Raw genomic sequence first — 21,014 nt, 5'->3', positions numbered from 1 at the left:
GCCCCTGGCCTCCCGCGCCGCAGATCCCCTCCTGGCGCCGTCCCTCGCACTGGCACCGACCGCGGGAACGGCCGCGCACGCCTCTGCGCTGCGGGGCCACGGGCTGCGAGAGCTGCAGGACGACGGTCCCCCTTGCGACAAGTCTGACCAGCAGGAAAAGGGGGCAGAAAAAGAGAAGAGCGACTCAGTGACAACAGACCCAAGGCCCCACACGTAGGCAGGTGCAGTGACAACGCAGCTGCAGGATAGGGAACTACTGACGTGGCAGAACCTGTGGGATGGAGAGGATCACGCGCCAAATGTGAGTTGACAGCTCAGAACAGTGTGACGAGAAGCAAACATCAGCCTGACCTATGCAAGCAGGTGAGTCACGTGCAAGGCATGCGAATCGGTCCCACTCTCCGTGGGCCTGGCGAGCCTGGCAGGCACGGTGCGCCGGGCCCGGCACGAGGGCACCGTCCGGAAAGGGCCCGTGCGGTGACGGCTCTGCAGGGCTGGGGACCCGTGGCCACCCAGGAAGGTGTCCAGGGCCGGGGGCTGCTTGGTCTGGCAGAGGTGCTGCTGAGGGGACACCTGACGGCGTGCAGGCAGGGGAAGACCCGTCCTCTGCGCGCACCTGGGAGAGCAGCGCAGCGGCCGGCGGACGCGGGCCGGCAGGGCCCGGGCTGCCTCCACGACGGTGCCCGCGGGGCTCTCGGAGCGGGGCACCGGGGGCTGCTGGGGGCCCGTGCGGGGCCCCGGCCCCGGTGACCGCCCGCCGCCGCGGGGGCTCGGGCGCGGCGGGGCTGCCGGGGCTGCGCAGGGACCCCCGCGCCGAGCCCCCTCCCGGCCCCGCCGCCGCCGCCGCCGCCGCCGCCCCGCCCGCCGGGGCCGCCCCCTGCGCTGCGGCGGCGCGTCCCTGCGGGGGGCGGGCGGCGGCCGTGCCCTCCCCCGTCCCTCCGTGCAGCCCTCCGTCCTTGCACGCATCCTGCCGTCCGTCCCTCCGCCCCCCCCGTGCATCCCTCCGTCCTTCCGCGCATCCCCCGTGCATCCCTCCGTGTCCTCCCCCGTCCCTCCCTCCCTCCCTCCCTCCACCCGCCCGAGCACCCGGCTCCGCCGCCCCGGCCGCGGGCATGGAGGGGCGGCCGCGCTTCCTCTGCGGCGTGGTGGAAGGTAGGTCCCGCCGGGGCCGGGCCGATCCCCCCGTCCGGGCACCGGAGGGTCTGGCCGTGTCCGCCCAGAGAGCACCGGGGCCGGGGGCCGGCACAGCGCCCGGGGCCTCGGGTATCGGGGAGGCAGCGTTCCGGGTCCCCGCACAGCGCCCTGTCCCTGCCCGGGATGTGGGACCAGCCCCTGGATCCTGCACATCGCCCTGTCCCTGCCCAGGATGTGGGACGAGCTCCAGGGACCCCGCATATCGCCCTGTCCCTGCCCAGGATGTGGGACCAGCCGCAGGGTCCCTGCACAGTGCCCTGTCCCTGCTCCAGGATGTGGGACCAGCCCCAGGGTCCCTGTACATCGCCCTGTCCCTGCTCCAGGATGTGGGACCAGCCCCAGGGTCCCTGTACATCGCCCTGTCCCTGCCCGGGATGTGGGACCAGCTGCAGGGTCCTTGCACATCGTCCTGTCCCTGCCCGGGATGTGGGACCAGCTGCAGGGTCCCTGCACATCGCCCTGTCCCTGCCCAGGATGTGGGACCAGCCCCAGGGTCCTGCACATTGCCCTGTCCCTGCCCGGGATGTGGGACCAGCCGCAGGGTCCCTGTACATCGCCCTGTCCCTGCCCAGGATGTGGGACCAGCTGCAGGGTCCCTGCACATCGCCCTGTCCCTGCCCAGGATGTGGGACCAGCCCCAGGGTCCCTGTACATCGCCCTGTCCCTGCTCCAGGATGTGGGACCAGCCCCAGGGTCCCTGTACATCGCCCTGTCCCTGCTCCAGGATGTGGGACCAGCCCCAGGGTCCCTGTACATCGCCCTGTCCCTGCCCGGGATGTGGGACCAGCTGCAGGGTCCCTGCACATCGCCCTGTCCCTGCTCCAGGATGTGGGACCAGCCCCAGGGTCCCTGTACATCGTCCTGTCCCTGCCCGGGATGTGGGACCAGCCCCAGGTCCCTGCACATCGCCCTGTCCCTGCCCGGGATGTGGGACCAGCTGCAGGGTCCCTGCACATCGTCCTGTCCCTGCCCGGGATGTGGGACCAGCCCCAGGTCCCTGCACATCGCCCTGTCCCTGCCCAGGATGTGGGACCAGCCGCAGGGTCCCTGCACATCGCCCTGTCCCTGCCCAGGATGTGGGACCAGCCCCAGGGTCCCTGCACATCGCCCTGTCCCTGCTCCAGGATGTGGGACCAGCCCCAGGGTCCCTGTACATCGCCCTGTCCCTGCCCAGGATGTGGGACCAGCCCCAGGGTCCTGCACAGTGCCCTGTCCCTGCTCCAGGATGTGGGACCAGCCCCAGGGTCCTGCACAGTGCCCTGTCCCTGCTCCAGGATGTGGGACCAGCAAGCCCTGTGAAGTTCTCCCAGCTCTTCCCCAGCCATCTCAGCAGAGCCCCCCGTTGCACCAGGGCATGGGCACCAGCTGCTCTGGCTCCAGCACCATGCAGTGCCTCTTTCTCTGCTGTGGGTGTGGGGACAACGTCTGTGTGTGTGCCCCTGCTGCCTCCTTGTCCCAGCACAGTCCTGCCCTGGCTATTCCCGGTGCTGGCTGGGAAGATCCTGCTCTCACAGAGCGGCTTGGTGTGGCTTGGCCCTGATCCCTGCAGCACAGCACCTCTGGAGCTGGGCCAGGCCTGGCACCCTTGGGCAAAAGCACCTCCATCCTTCCTGGCAGCACCCTAGCATGCAAATAAATACAAACCAAACAGAAAGTGGGAGAATGGGGAAGTTGATAGTAAAAAGAAATATGAGTCAGGCGAGAATCATTGATATGGGAAAGCTGGCCTGGGAAAGAGAAGGATGCAGAGATACTGCCAGCAGAGCCACTCCGGGGAGGAGGAGGAGGTTTCCAGAGAGTGAGGAAGGAAAGGCATCCATGATCCCGGTAGCCTGAGGCCTGGCAGGATGCGCACGACGGTGCTGTGGTGGGCATTCTTTCAAAGCAGATGGAGTACGCTTGTGAATGTTCAAGCGGGTAAAAGATCTATCTGCAGCAAACACTGTGTGTGTGCTGTTGCACAGCCGGCTGCAGCCTCATGGCCCAAGGTTAGTGCTGAGGGCTGCAGGGTGGGCTCCTGCCAACGGGCCCTGGGCATGGGAGTCGCTTCGCAGCTAGAGCGGCTCCAGTGCACTCAAGTGCTTTGGGGAAAGCTCGTTCCTGGGCAATGCTGGCCTCGTGCCAGGCGCTGAGAGCTGGTCCTTTCTGCCAGACTAGCAGAGTCATCGTGATCTGCCCTTGTGCACAGCCCAGCCCAGCAAATGCATTCACTTACTTGAGTCTCTGCTCCCGTTGCGCTCGTCTGCTAAAGTGCATTGTCTGAATTAAAAGTTGCCCATGATGCAGAGCCCATCTGAAACTGGGAAGCTGCCCCACTGGCTAATTGCCATCACTGTTCAAGACATAATGTATTTTCTGTGAGGCTTCTAATTGCAGCTGCCAGCTCTTGCAGTGACTTGACTGTGAGGCTGAAGGTCCCACCTCACTAAATTTCAGGTCTATACTCAAACACTTACAGGTTCTTCTTAACCTCTCTTTAAGAAGCAGTCAAATCTGCAGCTCTCCAGACTCCTTTACCTGCCTATTCCCTCATCATCCTCAGGTGAACTGGTGTCTAAAGAAGCTCCTCCAGCCTGGGTGGAGAGCTGAGAAACATGCTTGGTGCATAACAGGGCTCAAGTGTTGGAGGAGGGTGAGGAGCAGATGGAATGTGCCATTTCCATCACAGCCCCATTCCCTGCTGCTCTGACTGGCAGGAGGACGCCCAGGGCAGACGATCAGCTGCTGCAGCACTGCGGCCGCAAGCCTGTGTCAGACACTGGTGCCCAACAACCTCCCGGGCCTGCAAGCAGCAGAAGCAGAAATGCTAAGAAACACTAGGGACTTTGCTGACTCCAGATCTGTATTTCCTGCATTCAGTTTTGCTGACCTGAACCTTCTGGAAGGACAATGTCCTTCTGGCCAGCCTCGGTGCTCATTAACGAGTGTCCTTGCCAGCAGATAGCCTTAAGGCTGCTGCCCAGGTGCCTCCCTCCTGTGGCAAGGCATAGGGAGCAGGCTTTGGTGCTATCCAGGGGGGGCCAGACAAGGCCTCTGTAAGGTATTAGGTAGCGATCGCTGTCCCAGCGTTCGTGGAAATCCCTGCCAGGTGTTTGCAAGTTCCTTACCTGAGCAGCTTGCCGTGGGGTGGGGATGCTGCCTTGAAGACTTGCCCTGCTGCAATTCAGGCATGGGTTTGGCAGAGTGTAGGAGGCAGCAGCATCAGTGCAGTCATGGTGCAGTTTGAGTTTCTGCAGTGGTTAAAGACAGAGGAGCAGCTTTTATAACCCATGCAGGAACACTGACGCTGCTCGACACAGCTCGATGCTACGCAGGCGCTGAGAGATGCACAGATGACCCAGAAGAACCACAGAGCTGCTCTCTGTAATGAAGAAAGTCCCCAGGCAGGAACCGCTAGAGCGGCAGAGCCGTAGCTCCCTGCTTTGGTGCGCCCAAGACCACGCTGGAGGGGCTTTCAACCCAGCCAGCCCTCAGCAGTCTCCTCTGCACTTGGATCTTACTGTGCAAACTCCCCCTCCCAGGCTAAGTGCTACCTCATGCAGTTTTTTCCAGCTGCCTCTTTCTAGGAAGGATGGCAGTACAGACATCTAATACCCAATTGCTTCAACACCACGGCCCAGCGAGATCGTAGTGGGATAATAGACGTTTGGAGTATCTGGAGGTAAACAGCGAGGGACCTCGGGGTTAAGAGCAGCAGCTTAGGAATAGTACAGAGAAACACTGTTTTAAGGGAGTTACCGACAACTGCATTTTGGTTCTTGTTTTTCTTGTCTTTTTGCAGGTTTCTATGGGAGACCATGGTCTATGGAGCAGAGGAAACTTCTCTTTCAATGGCAAGTACCCCGTGTTTTGCTCCCTGAAGGTACTAGCCCCTGACAGACTGACAAGGCGAAAGGCAGAAGCGTGCACCAGCCCCTCTCCTGGGAGTGCTGGTGCCGGAGCGGCGAGGGCGAGCGTGCTGGTGGGAGACTCCGGGCCGTGGGATCCCTCAAGCAGGCCAAGCATTTGGGATGCTGGAGAGATGGTGGCCAAGGGTGGCCCAGCCTTCTCCCGGGGCTGATCCTGCCCTCGGGCACTGCTTGCAGGGCTCTGGAGCTCAGCCCCTCTCCCGCAGCACTCCTGCACCCCCGGATCCGCCGGGAAAGCCCTCCCATGCCCTGGGACGGGGATGGGTGGCCGTGGGGTGGATGGGCAGGACGGGCCATGCTGCTTGTGCCCGGCAGATGGTGCTGGGATGCTGCCGTAGCCCAGCTGCGGCCAGATGTGCTCGGGCCAGGCACCCCAAGGGGAGGGAGCCCTGGGAGAGGTCGGCCGGGCGGCAGCACCCGCGCGCTGGTGCTGAGCGATGGCACGGGTGCAAACTCGCGGGGAGCCGGGGGGGACAGGTCGGATCCTGCTACCTGAGCTGTGGCAGGAGCAACGGCAGTGGGGAAGGGCTGGAGGCGACCACAGGGGCTGTGTGATCCTGGAGAGGCCACCTCGGGAGGCACCAGGAAAGCTCCTCTGCCTGGATTGCGGCACGGCTGGAGCAGGCTGCAGCAGCCCGTGTGCGGAAGGGCTCTCAGGGAGCAGGAGGAGGGTCCAGGGCTGGAAATGGGAAGTCAAACCCGCATGAGAAGGAAGGTGTTGGTGTTTAGCGTGCTGCAAGTCAGTCCCCGGGATGCTGCCCTGGCAGGGGGAGCTGCCCGTCGCCCGTCTGTGAGTCGCGCTGGCTGTCCGACCCCGGGCGGCGCGGCACCCATCCGCATGGACGTGCAGGCAGCCGGCCAGCGTGTCTGCGTGCCGCCGTCGCCGGCAGTGAGCGACTGGCTGCTGCCTGGCCTCGCGCCCTGGGCTGCCCCGTGCCTCTCGCAGGAACACCCCGCGGGTGCCCCCAAATGCTGTGGCCTGTCGCCACTGCGAGAATAAGCTCGTGCAGCACATTCACATCGCTCCATCATGGGCACGGGTGGCCCTTTTAGTCCAGTGTGTTGGGAATGAGAAGTTAAAGTGTGTTGGGAATGAGAAGGTCTAGTGATGGCATGGCCTGGTGCTGGATTGGGATGGGAAAGCTGTTAATCACAATTCTAAAAGCACGGTGCGTTCATCAGTGTCTTTCTTCTCTGAAATGAACCAAGATGAGGCGCTTATGTCGTATGGTATGCGAAGTGCTTCCCAGTCTGCTCATCATGGGAAAATGTAAACCGTCATCTACTAAGGAGGATAAATACAAATAAATGAATAAATCGATGGCTTTCATACAGGTGAGCCAAAAGAGATGCCTAGGGAGGTGTCTGCCCTGTCCTGTTAATTTGCAGTGAGTCTTGGAGAGCTGAGGAGATTTTGGAAGGAATTCATACTTTTTAAGGCCAGAAAGGGCCCTTATGACAGTGTAGTCTGACCTCCTGAAACAGCCAGGCCCTGATCTCTCCCGGACCTGCTTTCCTTCAGCTCCAACGGCAGCGGAGCATCTGGAGCACTTTCCCCTTGTGTCTTGGCTTGTCCCGTAAATCATCCCTGGGTCCCGCTGTGTCTGACTGCTAGGTCACGGCATTTCTCTTCTCCTGAGCACTTGCAGGCTGGGAATTGCCCCATGATTCCCTTTGAAGAGATGAGCAGATTTCGCAAAAATCTGCCAGTCCAGAAGCGTTGCTCTGATAACTCTCAACATTTGTGGACCAATGTTGGTGTGACCCTGTCAGCTTAGGGGCTACCGGGGTTTGGCTGTGCAGGACAGGCGTCCTCAGTCTCACACCACCTGTGTGGACCCCCCGGCAGTGGGAGCAGCCGTGGGGTTGGTGCTGGCTGGAGCAGGGACTCCGGGTGGTGGGAGCAGCCGTGGGGTTGGTGCTGGCTGGATCAGGGACCCTGGGTGGTGGGAGCAGCCGTGGGGTTGGTGCTGGCTGGAGCAGGGACTCCGGGTGGTGGGAGCAGCCGTGGGGTTGGTGCTGGCTGGAGCAGGGACCCTGGATGGTGGGAGCAGCCGTGGGGTTGGTGCTGGCTGGAGCAGGGACCCTGGATGGTGGGAGCAGTCGTGGGGTTGGCGCTGGCTGGAGCAGGGACTCCGGATGGTGGGAGCAGCCGTGGGGTTGGCGCTGGCTGGAGCAGGGACCCTGGATGGTGGGAGCAGCCGTGGGGTTGGTGCTGGCTGGAGCAGGGACCCTGGGTGGTGGGAGCAGCCGTGGGGTTGGTGCTGGCTGGAGCAGGGACCCTGGATGGTGGGAGCAGCCGTGGGGTTGGCGCTGGCTGGAGCAGGGACTCCGGATGGTGGGAGCAGCCGTGGGGTTGGCGCTGGCTGGAGCAGGGACTCCGGGTGGTGGGAGCAGCCGTGGGGTTGGCGCTGGCTGGAGCAGGGACTCCGGGTGGTGGGAGCAGTCGTGGGGTTGGCGCTGGCTGGATCAGGGAGCCTGGGTGGTGGGAGCAGCCGTGGGGTTGGTGCTGGCTGGAGCAGGGACTCCGGGTGGTGGGAGCAGCCGTGGGGTTGGCGCTGGCTGGAGCAGGGACTCCGGATGGTGGGAGCAGCCGTGGGGTTGGTGCTGGCTGGAGCAGGGACTCCGGGTGGTGGGAGCAGCCGTGGGGTTGGCGCTGGATGGATCAGGGAGCCTGGGTGGTGGGAGCAGCCGTGGGGTTGGCGCTGGCTGGAGCAGGGACTCCGGATGGTGGGAGCAGCCGTGGGGTTGGTGCTGGCTGGAGCAGGGACTCCGGGTGGTGGGAGCAGCCGTGGGGTTGGCGCTGGATGGATCAGGGAGCCTGGGTGGTGGGAGCAGCCGTGGGGTTGGCACTGGATGGATCAGGGAGCCTGGGTGGTGGGAGCAGCCGTGGGGTTGGTGCTGGCTGGAGCAGGGACCCTGGGTGGTGGGAGCAGCCGTGGGGTTGGCGCTGGCCGGCCGAGCGGCCCCGCAGGTTTGGGGGTTCCCCGTGGGCACTGCCAGCTGCCGTTGCTTGCGTTAGGGGGACGACCCCGTGCCTCTGGCCGCCGAGCTGCTGACTGCGTGTGGCTGCAGCAGAGGAGCCGGTGCAGATTCAGCCTGTCGGAAGGGCGGTCGGGGCGAGTGTAGAAGCAACGCCGGCAGCTCGCGGGTTTCTTGTGAGAGGATGTGGGTGGTGTCAGCCAGATCAGAGCTGGTTCTGATGCCGTGGGCTGCACCTCGAGGAGTCCCGGTCCCTGCTGCAACGTCAGCGGCGCAGGTCTCCGGAGCTGCTCCGCGAGCCTCGCCGGCAGGGTCGGTCCCGCAGCCGGCACAGTGCATTGTCCCCGCCGTGACCGCACCGTGCGCCCTGGGTCTCCTTCGCTGGCACCGCCGAACGCGGCCGCACGGGAGCCATGTGCCGGTGCGTGGGCAGGGGGAGCAGGCGCGACCGGGGGGAGCGGGGACCCGGCAGGACAGGGACATACGGACCGCGGGGGACCCCGGCCCGGGCTGGGGTCAGGGCTGCGGCACCACGTCCGGCACTGGTGCTCTCGCAGAAAGAGGAGACGGAAAAGTGCAAGGGTCCAGAAGAGCCCCAGAATGACCCAGTGACTGCAGAAAGTGTGGCAGAGCGATCGACTGGAAGAGTTCGGTCTGCTCAGGTCACCAAGGCATGACTCGGGAACGGCGTAGCGGGCGCGCGGGGCTGTTGGCAGAGCCGGGCTGCAGGCGAGGCCGCGCAGGGCCGTCCCGCAGGCGGGACAGGGGCTTTTCGAAGGCGCGCTGTGAGCAGGTCTGCGGCAGCGAGAGGTCCGCAGTGGCTCCGCAGTCTGGGGCTCAGCGTGAGCAGATGCTGGAGGCCTGCAGGACACAGTGCAGCGCTGGGGAAGGAGAGGGCCCAGCGTGCCGAGGAGCTCCTGGCGTCGCGGGCTGGCAGCCCTGCCCCGATGCCTCTTCGCAAAGGGCCCGTCTCGTGCCCGGGGTGATCCCATGCCCTTGCTGCGCAGGCTGAGACGCTGGGGGCTCAACTGCTACATGTACGCGCCCAAGGACGAGCTGAAGCACCGGCTGCTCTGGCGAGAGCCCTACACGGAGCATGAGGCAGGTAGCGGCTCTGCTGGGCCCCAGCACGGGTGGGCTGTTGGTGTCCCAGCTCTGTGCGGGTGATGCACAGCCTGCACCTCCGCTGTGGTTGGCCTGGCTGGCACCGCTCTTCCTACCAGGACCCTGCCCATTGCAAGGAGCCCCCCAGACTCTGCCCATTGCAGGTAGCCCCCCAGACCCTGCCCATTGCAAGAAGACCCCAGACCCTGCCCATTGCAGGTAGCCCCCCAGACTCTGCCCATTGCAAGGAGACCCCCAGACCCTGCCCATTGCAGGTAGCCCCCCAGACCCTGCCCATTGCAGGTAGCCCCCCAGACCCTGCCCATTGCAGGTAGCCCCCCAGACCCTGCCCATTGCAAGGAGACTCCTGACCTTGCCCATTGCAAGGAGACCCCAGACTCTGCCCATTGCAAGGAGCCCCCAGACCCTGCCCATTGCAGGGAGCCCCCCAGACCCTGCCCATTGCAGGGACCCCCAGACCCAGTGCATTGCAGGGAACCCCCCAGATTCTGCCAACTGCAGGGACCCCCAGACCCTTCCCATTGCAGGGACCCCCAGACCCTGCCCATTGCAGGGAACCCCCCAGACCCTGCCCATTTCAGGGACCCCCCCAGAGCCTGCTTATTGCTGGGAGCCCCCCGACCCTCCCCAGTGTCCGGAGCTCCCCGGTACTAGACCCGCAGGGGTCTGGTGCCAGCCTGAGCCCAGGACTCAGTCTCTGGCAATATGCTGGAGCATGGCAGGGTCCTCGGACCCTTGCGGGGGCCTCCATCCCAAGGACCCCGTCTCTGTCTTTCCTGGGCCCTGATGCTCACTCGTGTCTCTCGACTCTCTCGGCTCTCTCGTTTTCGTCCCTTGCCTCCCGGCACTCACAGCAGCCGCTCTGCTCTGCCCCCAGCCCAGCTGCAGTCCCTCATCGAAGCCGCCCGCGAGCACGGTGTGGAGTTTATTTTTGCCATTTCTGCGGGCCAGGACATGGTATTTTCCAGCGGTGGGGATCGGCTCCTGCTGCAGCAAAAACTCAGGCAGGTACCGTGGGCCATTCCTTCGTGCCACGGCTCCCCGTGCCCACGCCGATGGCTGAGCCCCTCCTGCCGCCGCGCACCGGGTGCCGGCGGGGCTGCGGCCGCGCAGCCCGAGCACCGCTGGCTTCGGGCCAGGGGCACCGAAGTGGGGACCCCCGCCGAGAGGCGGCTCCGTGGGGCGCCCCGCGGCAGACGTGCTGCCCTGGCAAGGTAACGCCGAGCCCGGGGCTGCGCAGACGCCTGACCGCTTGCAGGCGGTGCGGGAAAAGCAGAAAAGGGCCTGGCCGAGCCCCGGCGCTCGCCCGCTGGCGCTGGGGGCTGCTGCCGGCTGGTGCAGCCTCCGGGAGCTGCTTCCCGCGCGCAGCCTGGGGCGAGTCCTGGGCTCCCGTCCCGGGCTCGCTGCGGCCCCGCTCTGCTCCCGCGGCTCCTACCAGCCTGCGCCTGCGCCCGCAGGTGGCCGCAGCCGGATGCCGCTCCTTCGCGCTGCTCTTCGACGACGTCGATCCCCGCATGTGCCGAGCGGACAGAGACGTCTTCGCCTCCCTGGCGCAGGCACAGGCCTCCGTGGCCAACGAGATGTACCAGGAGCTGGGCCAGCCTTCGGTCTTCCTCTTCTGCCCCACGGGTACCTCCTGCAGCGGCGCGGCCCCCGTCCCGTCCTCGGGGCCGGGACACCCCGTGCCACGCTGGGGTGCCCTCAGCTGGGTGCACCCAGCACGTGTGCCCCGAGACCTTGCTGCCCCAGCAGCCCGCTGCTCCCCCGGGGTCCCCACGCTCCCAGGGGCACTTTGCAGCAGCCCCAGAGATCTCAGGGCTGGGACAGGAGCAGGCTGCAGAGGGGCCAGTGCTTCCGCAGCTGCACACACCGTACTGTCTGCACCGCACATCTCCCCGTCTCCTATCCGGCCCTTCCTCCCCCCCCCGGCAGCACGGCGCCCCTGCCCTCAGGGGATGCTCTGCGCTCCCCCCCCAGAGTACTGCAGCTCTCTGTGCTCGCCCAGCCCCAGCCAGTCCTGCTACCTGCTCACCCTGGGCCAGGAGCTGCTCCCGGGGATCGGCATCATCTGGACTGGTGAGCACCCTGCCCCACTCTGCGGCACACTGCCCCGTGCAGCGCTTCTCTGCCAGGCCCGGAGCCCACGAGCCCCGCGGCCACGGGCTCCTCCTGGGAGAGGAGCCAGCGAGGGGCCCCGCTAGGCGCCTCCCGGCGTCAGGGTGAGCAGCCCTGGCAGGCGGCAGGAGGAGGCCATGGAGCTGCTCTCGTCCTGGTCCTGTGTTTTGTCTCGACTTCTGTCTCAGTGCTCGGTGCCCGAACATGTGCATGTCCCTGCATGTGCATGCATGCATGTTTGTGCGTGTGCGTGCGTGCATGTCTCTGCATGTGCATGCATGCATGTTCATGCGTGTGCGTGCGTGCATGTCCCTGCATGTGCATGCATGCATGTTCATGCGTGTGCGTGCGTGCATGTCCCTGCATGTGCATGCGTGCATGTTTGTGCATGTGCATGCATGCATGCAGGTGCATGGAACACGTGCACGTCCCAGCATGATGCACCGTGCTGCCTGCATGCTCCATGCACATCTGTGCCGCGGTGTCCTGTGCCCGTGCTCCAGGCCCAAAGGTGGTGTCACAGGAGCTCTCAGCCATGCTTCTGGAGGAGGTGGAAGGCATCCTGCAGCGCTGCCCCATCATCTGGGACAACCTGTATGCCAACGACTATGACTGCAGGCGCGTCTTCCTGGGCCCCTACACGGGACGCGCCCCTGGCCTGGTGGCCAGGCTCCACGGACTGCTCCTCAACCCGAACTGCGAGCTCCAGGCCAACTTCATCCCCATCCACACACTGGGCAGCTGGTTTCGGAGTGAGCTGGGGAGCTGCACCCACCCTGAGCAAGCAGGTACCTGCCCCGGCTCTGCATGCAGCACCCTGGCACCGGCAGTGAGCCCGTGCACCCAGGGCCAGGCTGTGCCCATCCCTGCCCATCCCTGCCGTGGCCCTGGGGGGGTCTCCTGGGGGCAGCCTGGGGGGGTCTCTCGCCCAGGAGCCGCCCGACTCCCCAGGTGTCCCCCCCACCTGCCCTCCCTGGATGTGGCACGGGATAACTCAGCTGAGCAAGAGTGGGGCTGTCCAGACCGATGGCCGCTCTTTCCGTAGGGACGGAGACTGCGGCAGCCCTAGGGGACCGCCCGGGCCCAGGGGAGGGCAGCTACGACCCTCAGGAAGCCTTGGAGCTGGCGCTGCGGGACTGGGTGGCCGAGATAAACCAGCAGACCTTGGAGCCAGGTGGGTGATGGGCTCGCACCATGCAACATCCATTGCCCCAGGGTGCTGGACGGGCTCTGCGGGGAGCAGGATGGGCCAGCAGAGCAGAGCCGGGAGAAGAGCTGGAGGGTGGAGATTGCACGAGCCCAGGCCGTGCGAGCTGGGCACCGGGAGCGTGGAAGGGGTGTACAACCCTGAGGACATGGTTCAGGAACAGCTTTGGAGCAGGAACGGGGCAAGCAGCAACTGAGCGACTCGGCATGGTGCTTAGTGGCCTGAAAGAGGATGATGCGACGCGGTGTTTGCTGCAAGGAGGGGCAGCAAAGTCGGCTCCCTGCTTTCCCCCATTGCTGCGGGGACATTGCACCTTGCGGAGCGGAGCCGTTCGGGAGTGGGTGCTGGAGCGGCTCCCCCTTGCTCTGTCCTGCCAGGAAGGAGGGTCCCGGCGCAGCCCAGCGCCAGCTGCCGCGCAGGAGCGACGCCGCGGCGGGGGGGCACGGCAGGGCGCGAGGCCGAGCTGGACCCCCAGCCCCACGGAGCTCCTCCCGGCGGCTCCCAGCCCAGCAGCGCGGCACCAGGGGAGGGCAGGGGGACTGTCACCGTGGGGCCAGAGCAGGGCCGCGGGAGCAGGACCCCCGGCAGTGGCCGGCAGAGCCCCACGGGTGACGGGGACCCGCGCACCACCTGTGAGCCCTCCTCTGCTCAGCCCCACGCGGCAGGGGACAGCGAGTGCCCAGGAGCCCTGGAGACCCTCTGCAGCCCCACGGCACCGCTCAGCGATGGGGCTGGGACCAGCCCTGGCCCCATGTCACCTCTCAGCGATGGGGCTGGGACCAGTCCTGGCCCCACGGCACCTCTCAGCGATGGGGCTGGGACCAGTCCTGGCCCCATGTCACCTCTCAGCGATGGTGCTGGGACCAGTCCTGGCCCCACGGCACCTCTCAGCGATGGTGCTGGGACCAGTCCTGGCCCCACGGCACCTCTCAGCGATGGTGCTGGGACCAGTCCTGGCCCCACGGCACCTCTCAGCGATGGTGCTGGGACCAGTCCTGGCCCCACGGCACCTCTCAGTGATGGGACTGGGACCAGTCCTGGCCCCATGTCACCTCTCAGCGATGGTGCTGGGACCAGTCCTGGCCCCACGGCACCGCTGACGCTGGCGGAGGCCCGGATGCTGGTGGAGCTCTTCTACCTCCCCTACCAGCATGGCCCCCAGGCGCAGCGTCTCCTGGAGCATTTCCAGTGGCTCCAAACCAACTGCCCTGGCATGGGCAGCCCGGCTGCAGCGCCCGACACATGCTCGGTAAGGCGCCGTGACACCAGGTACGGCACGGATGGGGAGGTGTGGATGGGGCGGTGTGGCTGGGGCAGCATGGACAGGGCGGTGTGGACAGGGTGGCATGGATGGGGTGGTGCAGACGGGGCGGTGCAGACGGGGCGGTACAGATGGGGCGGCATGGACAGGGCGGCATGGACAGGATGGCGTGGACAGGACAGTACGGACGGGACGGGATGGGGCGGTGCGGATGTGCCCATGGGCCGGTCCCCGCTCACCCGTGGCTGGTGCCTGCGGCAGGGCGAGCGGTGGCGCGGCCGTGCCCGGACCTTCCAGCTGCTCTGCGCCGAGACGTGCCGCCTGCACGGCCGCTTCGTCAGGTGCGCGGGGCGCTCGCTGCTCTACGACCTCCACCCCTACCTCTGGGACGTCCGCAACGTGCTGCTGGCTGCCAGCGCCTTCGTCCGGTGGCTGGGTACGTGGCTGATGTGGCCCCGCATTGCACCTTCACCCGGACGAATCCCGCCCTCCCCAGGCGTCCGTAAAGCGCAGGGACCCCGAGCGCCGCGGCAGTCCCGGGACACCCCCGTGGCTCCCCGTAAGGAAGCGGCGGAGTCTGCCGGCGGCGCTCCGTGCTCACCGCCTTCCCTCCCTTGCAGACGGCCGTCTCCTCCGCGATCCCGACCCCGCCGGCCCCTGGGGAAGCTGCTTTGGCTGTGAGCACCGCTGCGGCCCGCGCCCCCCCCCGCCTGTGGGCCCCCAGCTCCCACGGGATCGCCGGCATCGGTGCCGGGCTGCCTGCCAGAAAGAGGGGGAACGGCACGGCGGTTGGCACCCCTGGCCGCCCTGGGCGCGGGGATGGGGACAGCAGCAGGGGGTCGGGGCCCGGGCTCTGCTCCGCCGGCCGACCGCCGAAAAGCGTGTTGCGGTTCGGCGGCTGGTTCGGCGGCCTGCGAGCAGCTGCGGCCTCGGGAGCATCCCCACTGCAAACGGTCTCGGCTTTGCCAGGGCAGGCCGGATGGGGATGGGGGGAGTGAAGCGAGGCAGCCTGGAAGGGGGCAGGGCGGCTTGTCACCATCCCTTGCCGTCCTTGTATCCAGAGGGAATGCCTTTTCCTAGGACGGGGTGTCTCAGCCTTTTAGTCCAAGGACCTCTTAGCCTTTCCGGTAGGAGGGATGCGCATGCCGCCGGGAGCAGCGATGCCCTGGGGGTTTCCAAGCGCAGCACGCAAGTGATGCTGAGCTTTGGATGCGCCACTTTGGGAGCCCCCATCCCCCAGTTCATGGTCCCGTGGTCGCTCTGCGGGCCCCGTGAGCGCTTACAGACCAAGAGCCGTCGCCAGACGACATCCTGAGGGATGCTCCCGGTTCGGTGCGGGACGTGGCGATGACATGCCAGGCCGCCCCTTGCCCGGCTCCCCCGGGGAAGCGGCCGCGTGTGGGGCCGGGGCGCACGTGCCCGGTGGCCTCGGGATCTGCCGTGGGCCCCGCGGAGCAGGCGGCCAGGGAGCCTCCGCGACGGGCTGCGGCCTCCGCTGGGAGCTGCATCTTTGCCCTTCACGCCTTTTGCGGAGGCGCAGCCGTGCCTTATCCCCCTTTGCCTCCGCCGCAAGCCCTGCCGCCAGGGGCTGGCTCCCGCCCCGGCGCGCGGGGATTGCGGCGCTGCCGCGCGGTGGAGGCTGGCGGTCCGGCTGCCGTTCACCTCGCCAGCGTCCGTCTCCGCCGCCTGCAGGGTGCCGGAGCATCGCCGCCCCGCTCTCGCCGGCGGGGGACGCGGAGCCCTGGGCGCGCCGCGGGGGCCTCTGCGGGGAGCTGCAGGTGAGAGCGCGCCGCTTCCCGCGGGACCGCAGGAGCTGCCGGGAGCGGGACCGCGGCCGGTGCTGCCGCCGCTGCCACCGTGCCGTCGCCGCTCGGGGCCTCCGCGCCTCGGCCGCTGCGTGCGGGCTTGGGGAGCCCCCGGGGGACCCTCGTCCCGCCGCCCCAGCGCCCCCCGCTCCCCCACGGACCTTCTCCCTCCCAGGCGCTGCTGCCCGTGGGGAACAGCTGCGACCTTTTCCACCACCCGCCTCCGCTCTTCCCGGCCAGCCGGCTGTACCTGCTGCGCCCGCTGCTGCCCGCGGACCAGGTGAGACCCGCGCCGAGCGGCCGCCGCGCCGCCCCGAGCTCCCCCCGCGCGGCGGTACCCGGCGGTGCCGGTGGCGGCCGCGAACGGATGCCGGGAAAGAGCAGGACAGGGCGAGCCTGGACGGCGACCTCCTGCATCCTCCCTCTGTCTTCAGCTCTGGGCGTTCCCTGAGCCTGTTGGGATTTGTCTCCGAATCCATCCCTTCCTCAAATGCTCAGCCAGGTCGCGGGGTGATTCCCCGGAAAAGCAGCAGCCCCTGTCGGGGCGGGCGATCTGCTGGCTGCAGCCCCCACGCTCTGTGTTTGGTGTCTCGCCAGCTCTGCTGCTCGGGGACGGGGAGGGAAAGGGGGGATTCGGGGGCGGGGAGGGGGTGGACACACAGGCTAAAATGCTGCCAAATCCAGCAGAGCCTTGAGTTCCCACATGCCGGCGAACTCCCTGCTCCAGCACCCTGCCGCTCCTCCCAGCTAAGGGAAATGCTAACACGGCGGATCATGGACACAACACACATCCCTGCTAAACACAGCGCCCTGCGATGCACAACTGCAGCGGGTGCAAACAACACAGGAGGAGCTGCAAGCACATGAGAGCTGAGCTTGTAATATCAGACTATAGCTGCCAGCAGTTCCCTTTGTAAGACCTTGTTTTCAATTGCTTGTTGTCAGATTTCAGATCTTCAGGCCAAACTTTAACAAGCTGAAAGTCTATCTCCAGTGAAACTTTGAGAAAAAAAAATCAGCTAAGCAGTTCAGCCAGTTCTGCAAACAGAGTAAAGAAGTAGGTTGCTCTGCCCACACTCAATGATCCTGGCAGCCTTTCCTTGGAGAAGCACTGCTTTTATCAGGATGTTCTTTTTGCTGTTCCTGTGAACAGCAGAAAACTCGCATCCGACCGAGGCGGGCACTTTGGAGGGGTCTGGTTTGCACATGCTCTGTGCAGACTCGTTGGAGTTGCAGGATTAAGGTCCCTGCGGTCCTGGCTGCTCTGAGCATGCTCCAGCCTGGAGCCGAGCAATGTTTCCCGGGAAGCCTGACTGGAATGGCAATTCCTGTCTCAAAGTGTTGCTGTACTGTGGCAATGAGCCTCAGCGTGACAACGTTGTGTTGCATAACGGCTGTGTGAATCACTTGGATGCCGGCACCCCCAGAAAGCTGAAGCACAAACTTTCCTCTGGCTGGGAAGTGCTGGAGGCTGCAGCCCCGGTTGTGGTCCCTCCTTGCGGAGGAGGAAGGGTGCGATGCTGCTGGTGCATGGCGCTCGGAGGGGGCTGCAGCCCCGGTCGCGGTCCCTCCTTGCGGAGGAGGAAGGGTGCAATGCTGCTGGTGCATCGCGCTCGGAGGGGGCTGCAGCCCCGGTCGCGGTCCCTCCTTGCGGAGGAGGAAGGGTGCGATGCTGCTGGTGCATCGTGCTCGGAGGGGGCTGCAGCCCCGGTCGCGGTCCCTCCTTGCGGAGGAGGAAGGGTGCGATGCTGCTGGTGCATCGCGCTCGGAGGGGGCTGCAGCCCCGGTCGCGGTCCCTCCTTGCCGAGGAGGAAGGGTGCGATGCTGCTGGTGCATCGCGCTCGGAGGGGGCTGCAGCCCCGGTCGCGGTCCCTCCTTGTGGAGGAGGAAGGGTGCGATGCTGCTGGTGCATCGCGCTCGGAGGGGGCTGCAGCCCCGGTCGCGGTCCCTCCTTGTGGAGGAGGAAGGGTGCGATGCTGCTGGTGCATCGCGCTCGGAGGGGGCTGCAGCCCCGGTCGCGGTCCCTCCTTGTGGAGGAGGAAGGGTGCGATGCTGCTGGTGCATCGCGCTCGGAGGGGGCTGCAGCCCCGGTCGCGGTCCCTCCTTGCGGAGGAGGAAGGGTGCGATGCTGCTGGTGCATTGCGCTCGGAGGGGGCCACGGCCATGGGGTTGGGAGCCGAAGGGCAGCGGTGGGGCAGGGCTTGGGGAAGGGCAAGCGGAGCCAGGGCTGAACTGGGTCTGGCTCTTCCAGGGAGAGCTTTACCAAATGTGCCGGGAGAGTTTGGACTGTGACGCCCGCGTGGCAGAGATGCTCTCAGCTCACCCCGACCTCCTGGGCGACAGGTGAGATGTGGCCTCCATGGGGCTCCCCGCTGAGCCCGGGCTGTGAGCCAGGCGACGCGGTGGCCGCGGCGGGAGGCAGCGGCCAGCCCAGCCCCTCCTGACGTCCCCGCGTGTCCCAGCTGTGTCCGTGCCTGCTCGCGGTGGCCTCGCCTGCAGGACGGGGCAGGGGCCACCGCTGCACTAGCGCGAGGGCTGGTCATGGGAGCGGAGGTGGGGACGGACCTGCTGCAAGGGCTGCGGGGCTCTCGATGGGGGCCGGGGGTCTCGATGGGGCAGCCCGGCGGGAGTTGGGGTGCTGGGTCCTGCAGCGGCGAGCAGGAAGAGGCTCTCGGCTCCAAGGTTTCCCTGGGACGGGCTCCGTGCCCCGCTCAGAGGGTGCCCGCGCCGGCTGGCAGGCTGCTGGGCAGCTTCCTGAGCCTGAGCCCCGAGTACACGTTCGTGCTGGAGGACGAGGGCGGCCTGTGCGGCTACGCGGCCGGCGCGCTCTGCGCTGAAGGCTTCCTGCAGCAGCGGGGCAGCGGCTGGCTGCCGGCCATGCGGCACAAGTACCCCCGGGAGCTGGGCATGGGCAGCCCCGCGCTGGGACAGGTAGGCAGGGCGCCGGGAGCGGGGCGGAGGGCGGGAGGAGGCTGCCGGCTCCCTCACCGGTGTTGTCGCCTGCAGGATGCCCTGCGGGAAGCCCTGCTCTTCTTCCACGCCGAGGCGCCGGCCGTGCCGCTGCCCGTGCTGCGGCGCTTCCCCTCGCTGGTGCAGCTGGGCACGGCCCCGCGGGTCCTGGATGCGGGGGCCAGCCGCAGCCTGGCTGTCTGCCTGCTGAGTGCGCTCAGAGCCCACGGTGAGCGCGACGCCCCGGGCCGGGGGGGTCCGTCCAGCGCAGCGCCGTCCCTGCTGCTCCCCCAGCCGCCCCAGAGCCAGGCCGGCCCCACTGCACCCCACGCCTGGCACGGAGCAGGGGACCCCACCGGGCTCCCTGCCCCTCTCCCCCGCCACAGTCCGGCCCCGCTCCTCAGCACCGGCCCCCCTCGCGCCGGGGACGTGCGGATGAGCCTTGGGGCATCGTGCAGAGCCCACTGCCCGCGGGCGGAGGAGAGGCTGAGCCCCCTGGCTGCACGGGTCCTGGAGGGTCTGCCCCAGCCGCCGTGCTGGGGTCTCGGCGCCGTGGGGCCTGACTGCTCATCTCTCCTTGCAGGGTCGCGGGGGGTGTTTTGCGAGGTTGGTGCTGCTGACCGGCAGCAGCTGAGCTTCTACGGCAAGCTGGGCTTCGTCGTCCTGCCGGTGGCCTGGGGCGGTTCCCCCGGCGCTCGCCTCCTCGGACGGCTCCTCTGAGCGGCGCGCCGGGCACGGGGCGGCAGTGCCGCGGGGCCCCAGACCCCACGCGGCATCGGCTGCGCAGCCCGAGGGAGCAGGAGTGGCGGGGCGCCGCGCGGGGCAGGTGCACTTACCGGGAGGTGCGCGGGGAGCACGGCCTGGCGGGTGTCCCGAGGCTGCGGGGTCCCTGGGCAATGGAGGGGCGTTTCTGCCGTCTCGGGGGAGGCTCAGGCGGCAGGACCCTCTGCTCTTTCCTTCACTGCTGCTTGCAGAGCAGCCCCCGCCTTTGCCCCGGGAGCCAGCAGCACCCTGGCTTGTGTGCGGACCACCAGGCCATGGGAAGAGCCACGGGCAGCATTGCGCGTGGTGGTCCCTGGGCATGGCGCAGCGCTCCGGAGCTGGGGAGCGCTCCCGCTGCGCTGGCCTGCAGGCGAGGGTGGCCTTGCGGCCAGCTCAGCCCCAGCCGCAGCAGGACACGCTGGGGCGTCCCACCAGCTGGCAGCCCCCTGGGGGTCTGTGGCCTGAGGCACCACACTGCAGGGCTACGTGGGAATACAGGGATAAGAAATGAGATGACACTGCAGGAACCCTCAACTTTGGTAGTACTACGTGGGAATACGGTCATAAGAAGTAAAACCAAGAGACTCGAGCGAACAACGGAGCCTGGTTGGATAAAAAGACAATTCGGCTTGTGATTGGTTTAAACTGCTGCTACTGGGGAAGAGAAATAGGGGGGAACTATAAAAGATTAGTGCCACCTTGCACGGTGTGGACCCTGCCCCAGACAGCTGTCCTGACCCGGGACACCCCCCGGTGAGAAGGGGACGCCCGCGCTGCGATTCCTCCGTGACCGACGGGGCGTCGAGGGATCCGAGCTTGTAAGGCAGCAACCTAGTTGGGAACCTGAGGTGCGTGTAGCATAATATGAAGTGCCTGACTATAGCGAATTAGGCTGGGAGATTGCAATCTAAGCGTGAGTAATAAATACTTATTACTTGTGGTCATGCTGCACCCGGAGTCCTTGCTCTTCATGGTCCCGCTTGTGTCAGTGAGCATCCAAGAGTCCTTGGGCGCGATGCCTGCAGGCTGGGCTGCTCCGGCTCTCTCCACCGCTGCGTGGCTCCACGCTGGGCTGCCTCACCCCGGAGCTGGCACGTGACGCAGTGAGGCAGCCTCTGGCTCTCTGCTGCCCAAGGGCTGAGAGAAGTGCTGCCCTTGGCAATAAAAGCATTTTCTGGGCTCTCGCCATGGTCCGTCTCTTGGGGAAAGGGTTGGGATAGCGGTGTTTCCTTCCAACGTCCCTGTGCCCTCCCTCTGGCCAGCCCTGTCCGTCCACCTCACAGACTTTCCTTATACCTGGTTCCTGCGTAACCTCAAATGAAGCAGCTCCCCACACACATCCGCCTCTCCAGCTGCTCGCCAGCCCTCAGCTTCCCTCCCCCACCGCGCTCGAGGAATGAGCTCCGAGCGCCGGCAGCATGTGCTGAGACCACAACGGTGCCATGCCCTCAGCTCCCCTGTGGGTCTGGGCTCCCCTGTGGATCTGGGGGGCTGCTGCTGCCAAAGGCACTTTGTCCTGCCAGGGCAGAGCCTTAGAGGCAGGCCAGGGTGGCCAGGGAGGGACATCTCCTCCTTGGAGCCATCCTGCTGCAGCCTTTGGAAAAGTGCTGGGGAGGGAGGGGTGGAAGGAGCAAACGGGTCACCGAAGGTTTCTCTCTGTGCCCACCGGAGCTGCTCCTCCGTCCCCGGGGCGAGGGAGGAGGTCG

General features: G+C 66.5%; 1 protein-coding gene across 1 annotated transcript; it reads left to right on the top strand.

The window, feature by feature from the left end:
- The first annotated feature begins 9,053 nt into the window (after positions 1-9,053).
- On the top strand, positions 9,054-20,405 carry LOC106487392 (protein O-GlcNAcase-like). Its single transcript, XM_067297271.1, has 15 exons — positions 9,054-9,189; positions 10,087-10,217; positions 10,667-10,838; positions 11,187-11,285; positions 11,828-12,112; positions 12,370-12,498; positions 12,765-13,780; positions 14,054-14,228; positions 14,413-14,469; positions 15,485-15,570; positions 15,773-15,877; positions 17,849-17,940; positions 18,336-18,528; positions 18,604-18,775; positions 19,130-20,405. Exons 1-15 carry the CDS (start codon positions 9,075-9,077, stop codon positions 19,264-19,266), a joined length of 2,964 nt encoding a protein of 987 aa, XP_067153372.1. The 5' UTR covers positions 9,054-9,074; the 3' UTR covers positions 19,267-20,405.
- The last annotated feature ends 609 nt before the right edge of the window (positions 20,406-21,014 follow it).

The sequence above is a fragment of the Apteryx mantelli genome, chromosome 5 (assembly GCF_036417845.1).
Source record: "Apteryx mantelli isolate bAptMan1 chromosome 5, bAptMan1.hap1, whole genome shotgun sequence".
Taxonomy (NCBI): domain Eukaryota; kingdom Metazoa; phylum Chordata; class Aves; order Apterygiformes; family Apterygidae; genus Apteryx; species Apteryx mantelli.
Note: the sequence above shows the minus strand (reverse complement) of the source record. Positions and strands in the feature narration are given on the sequence as shown.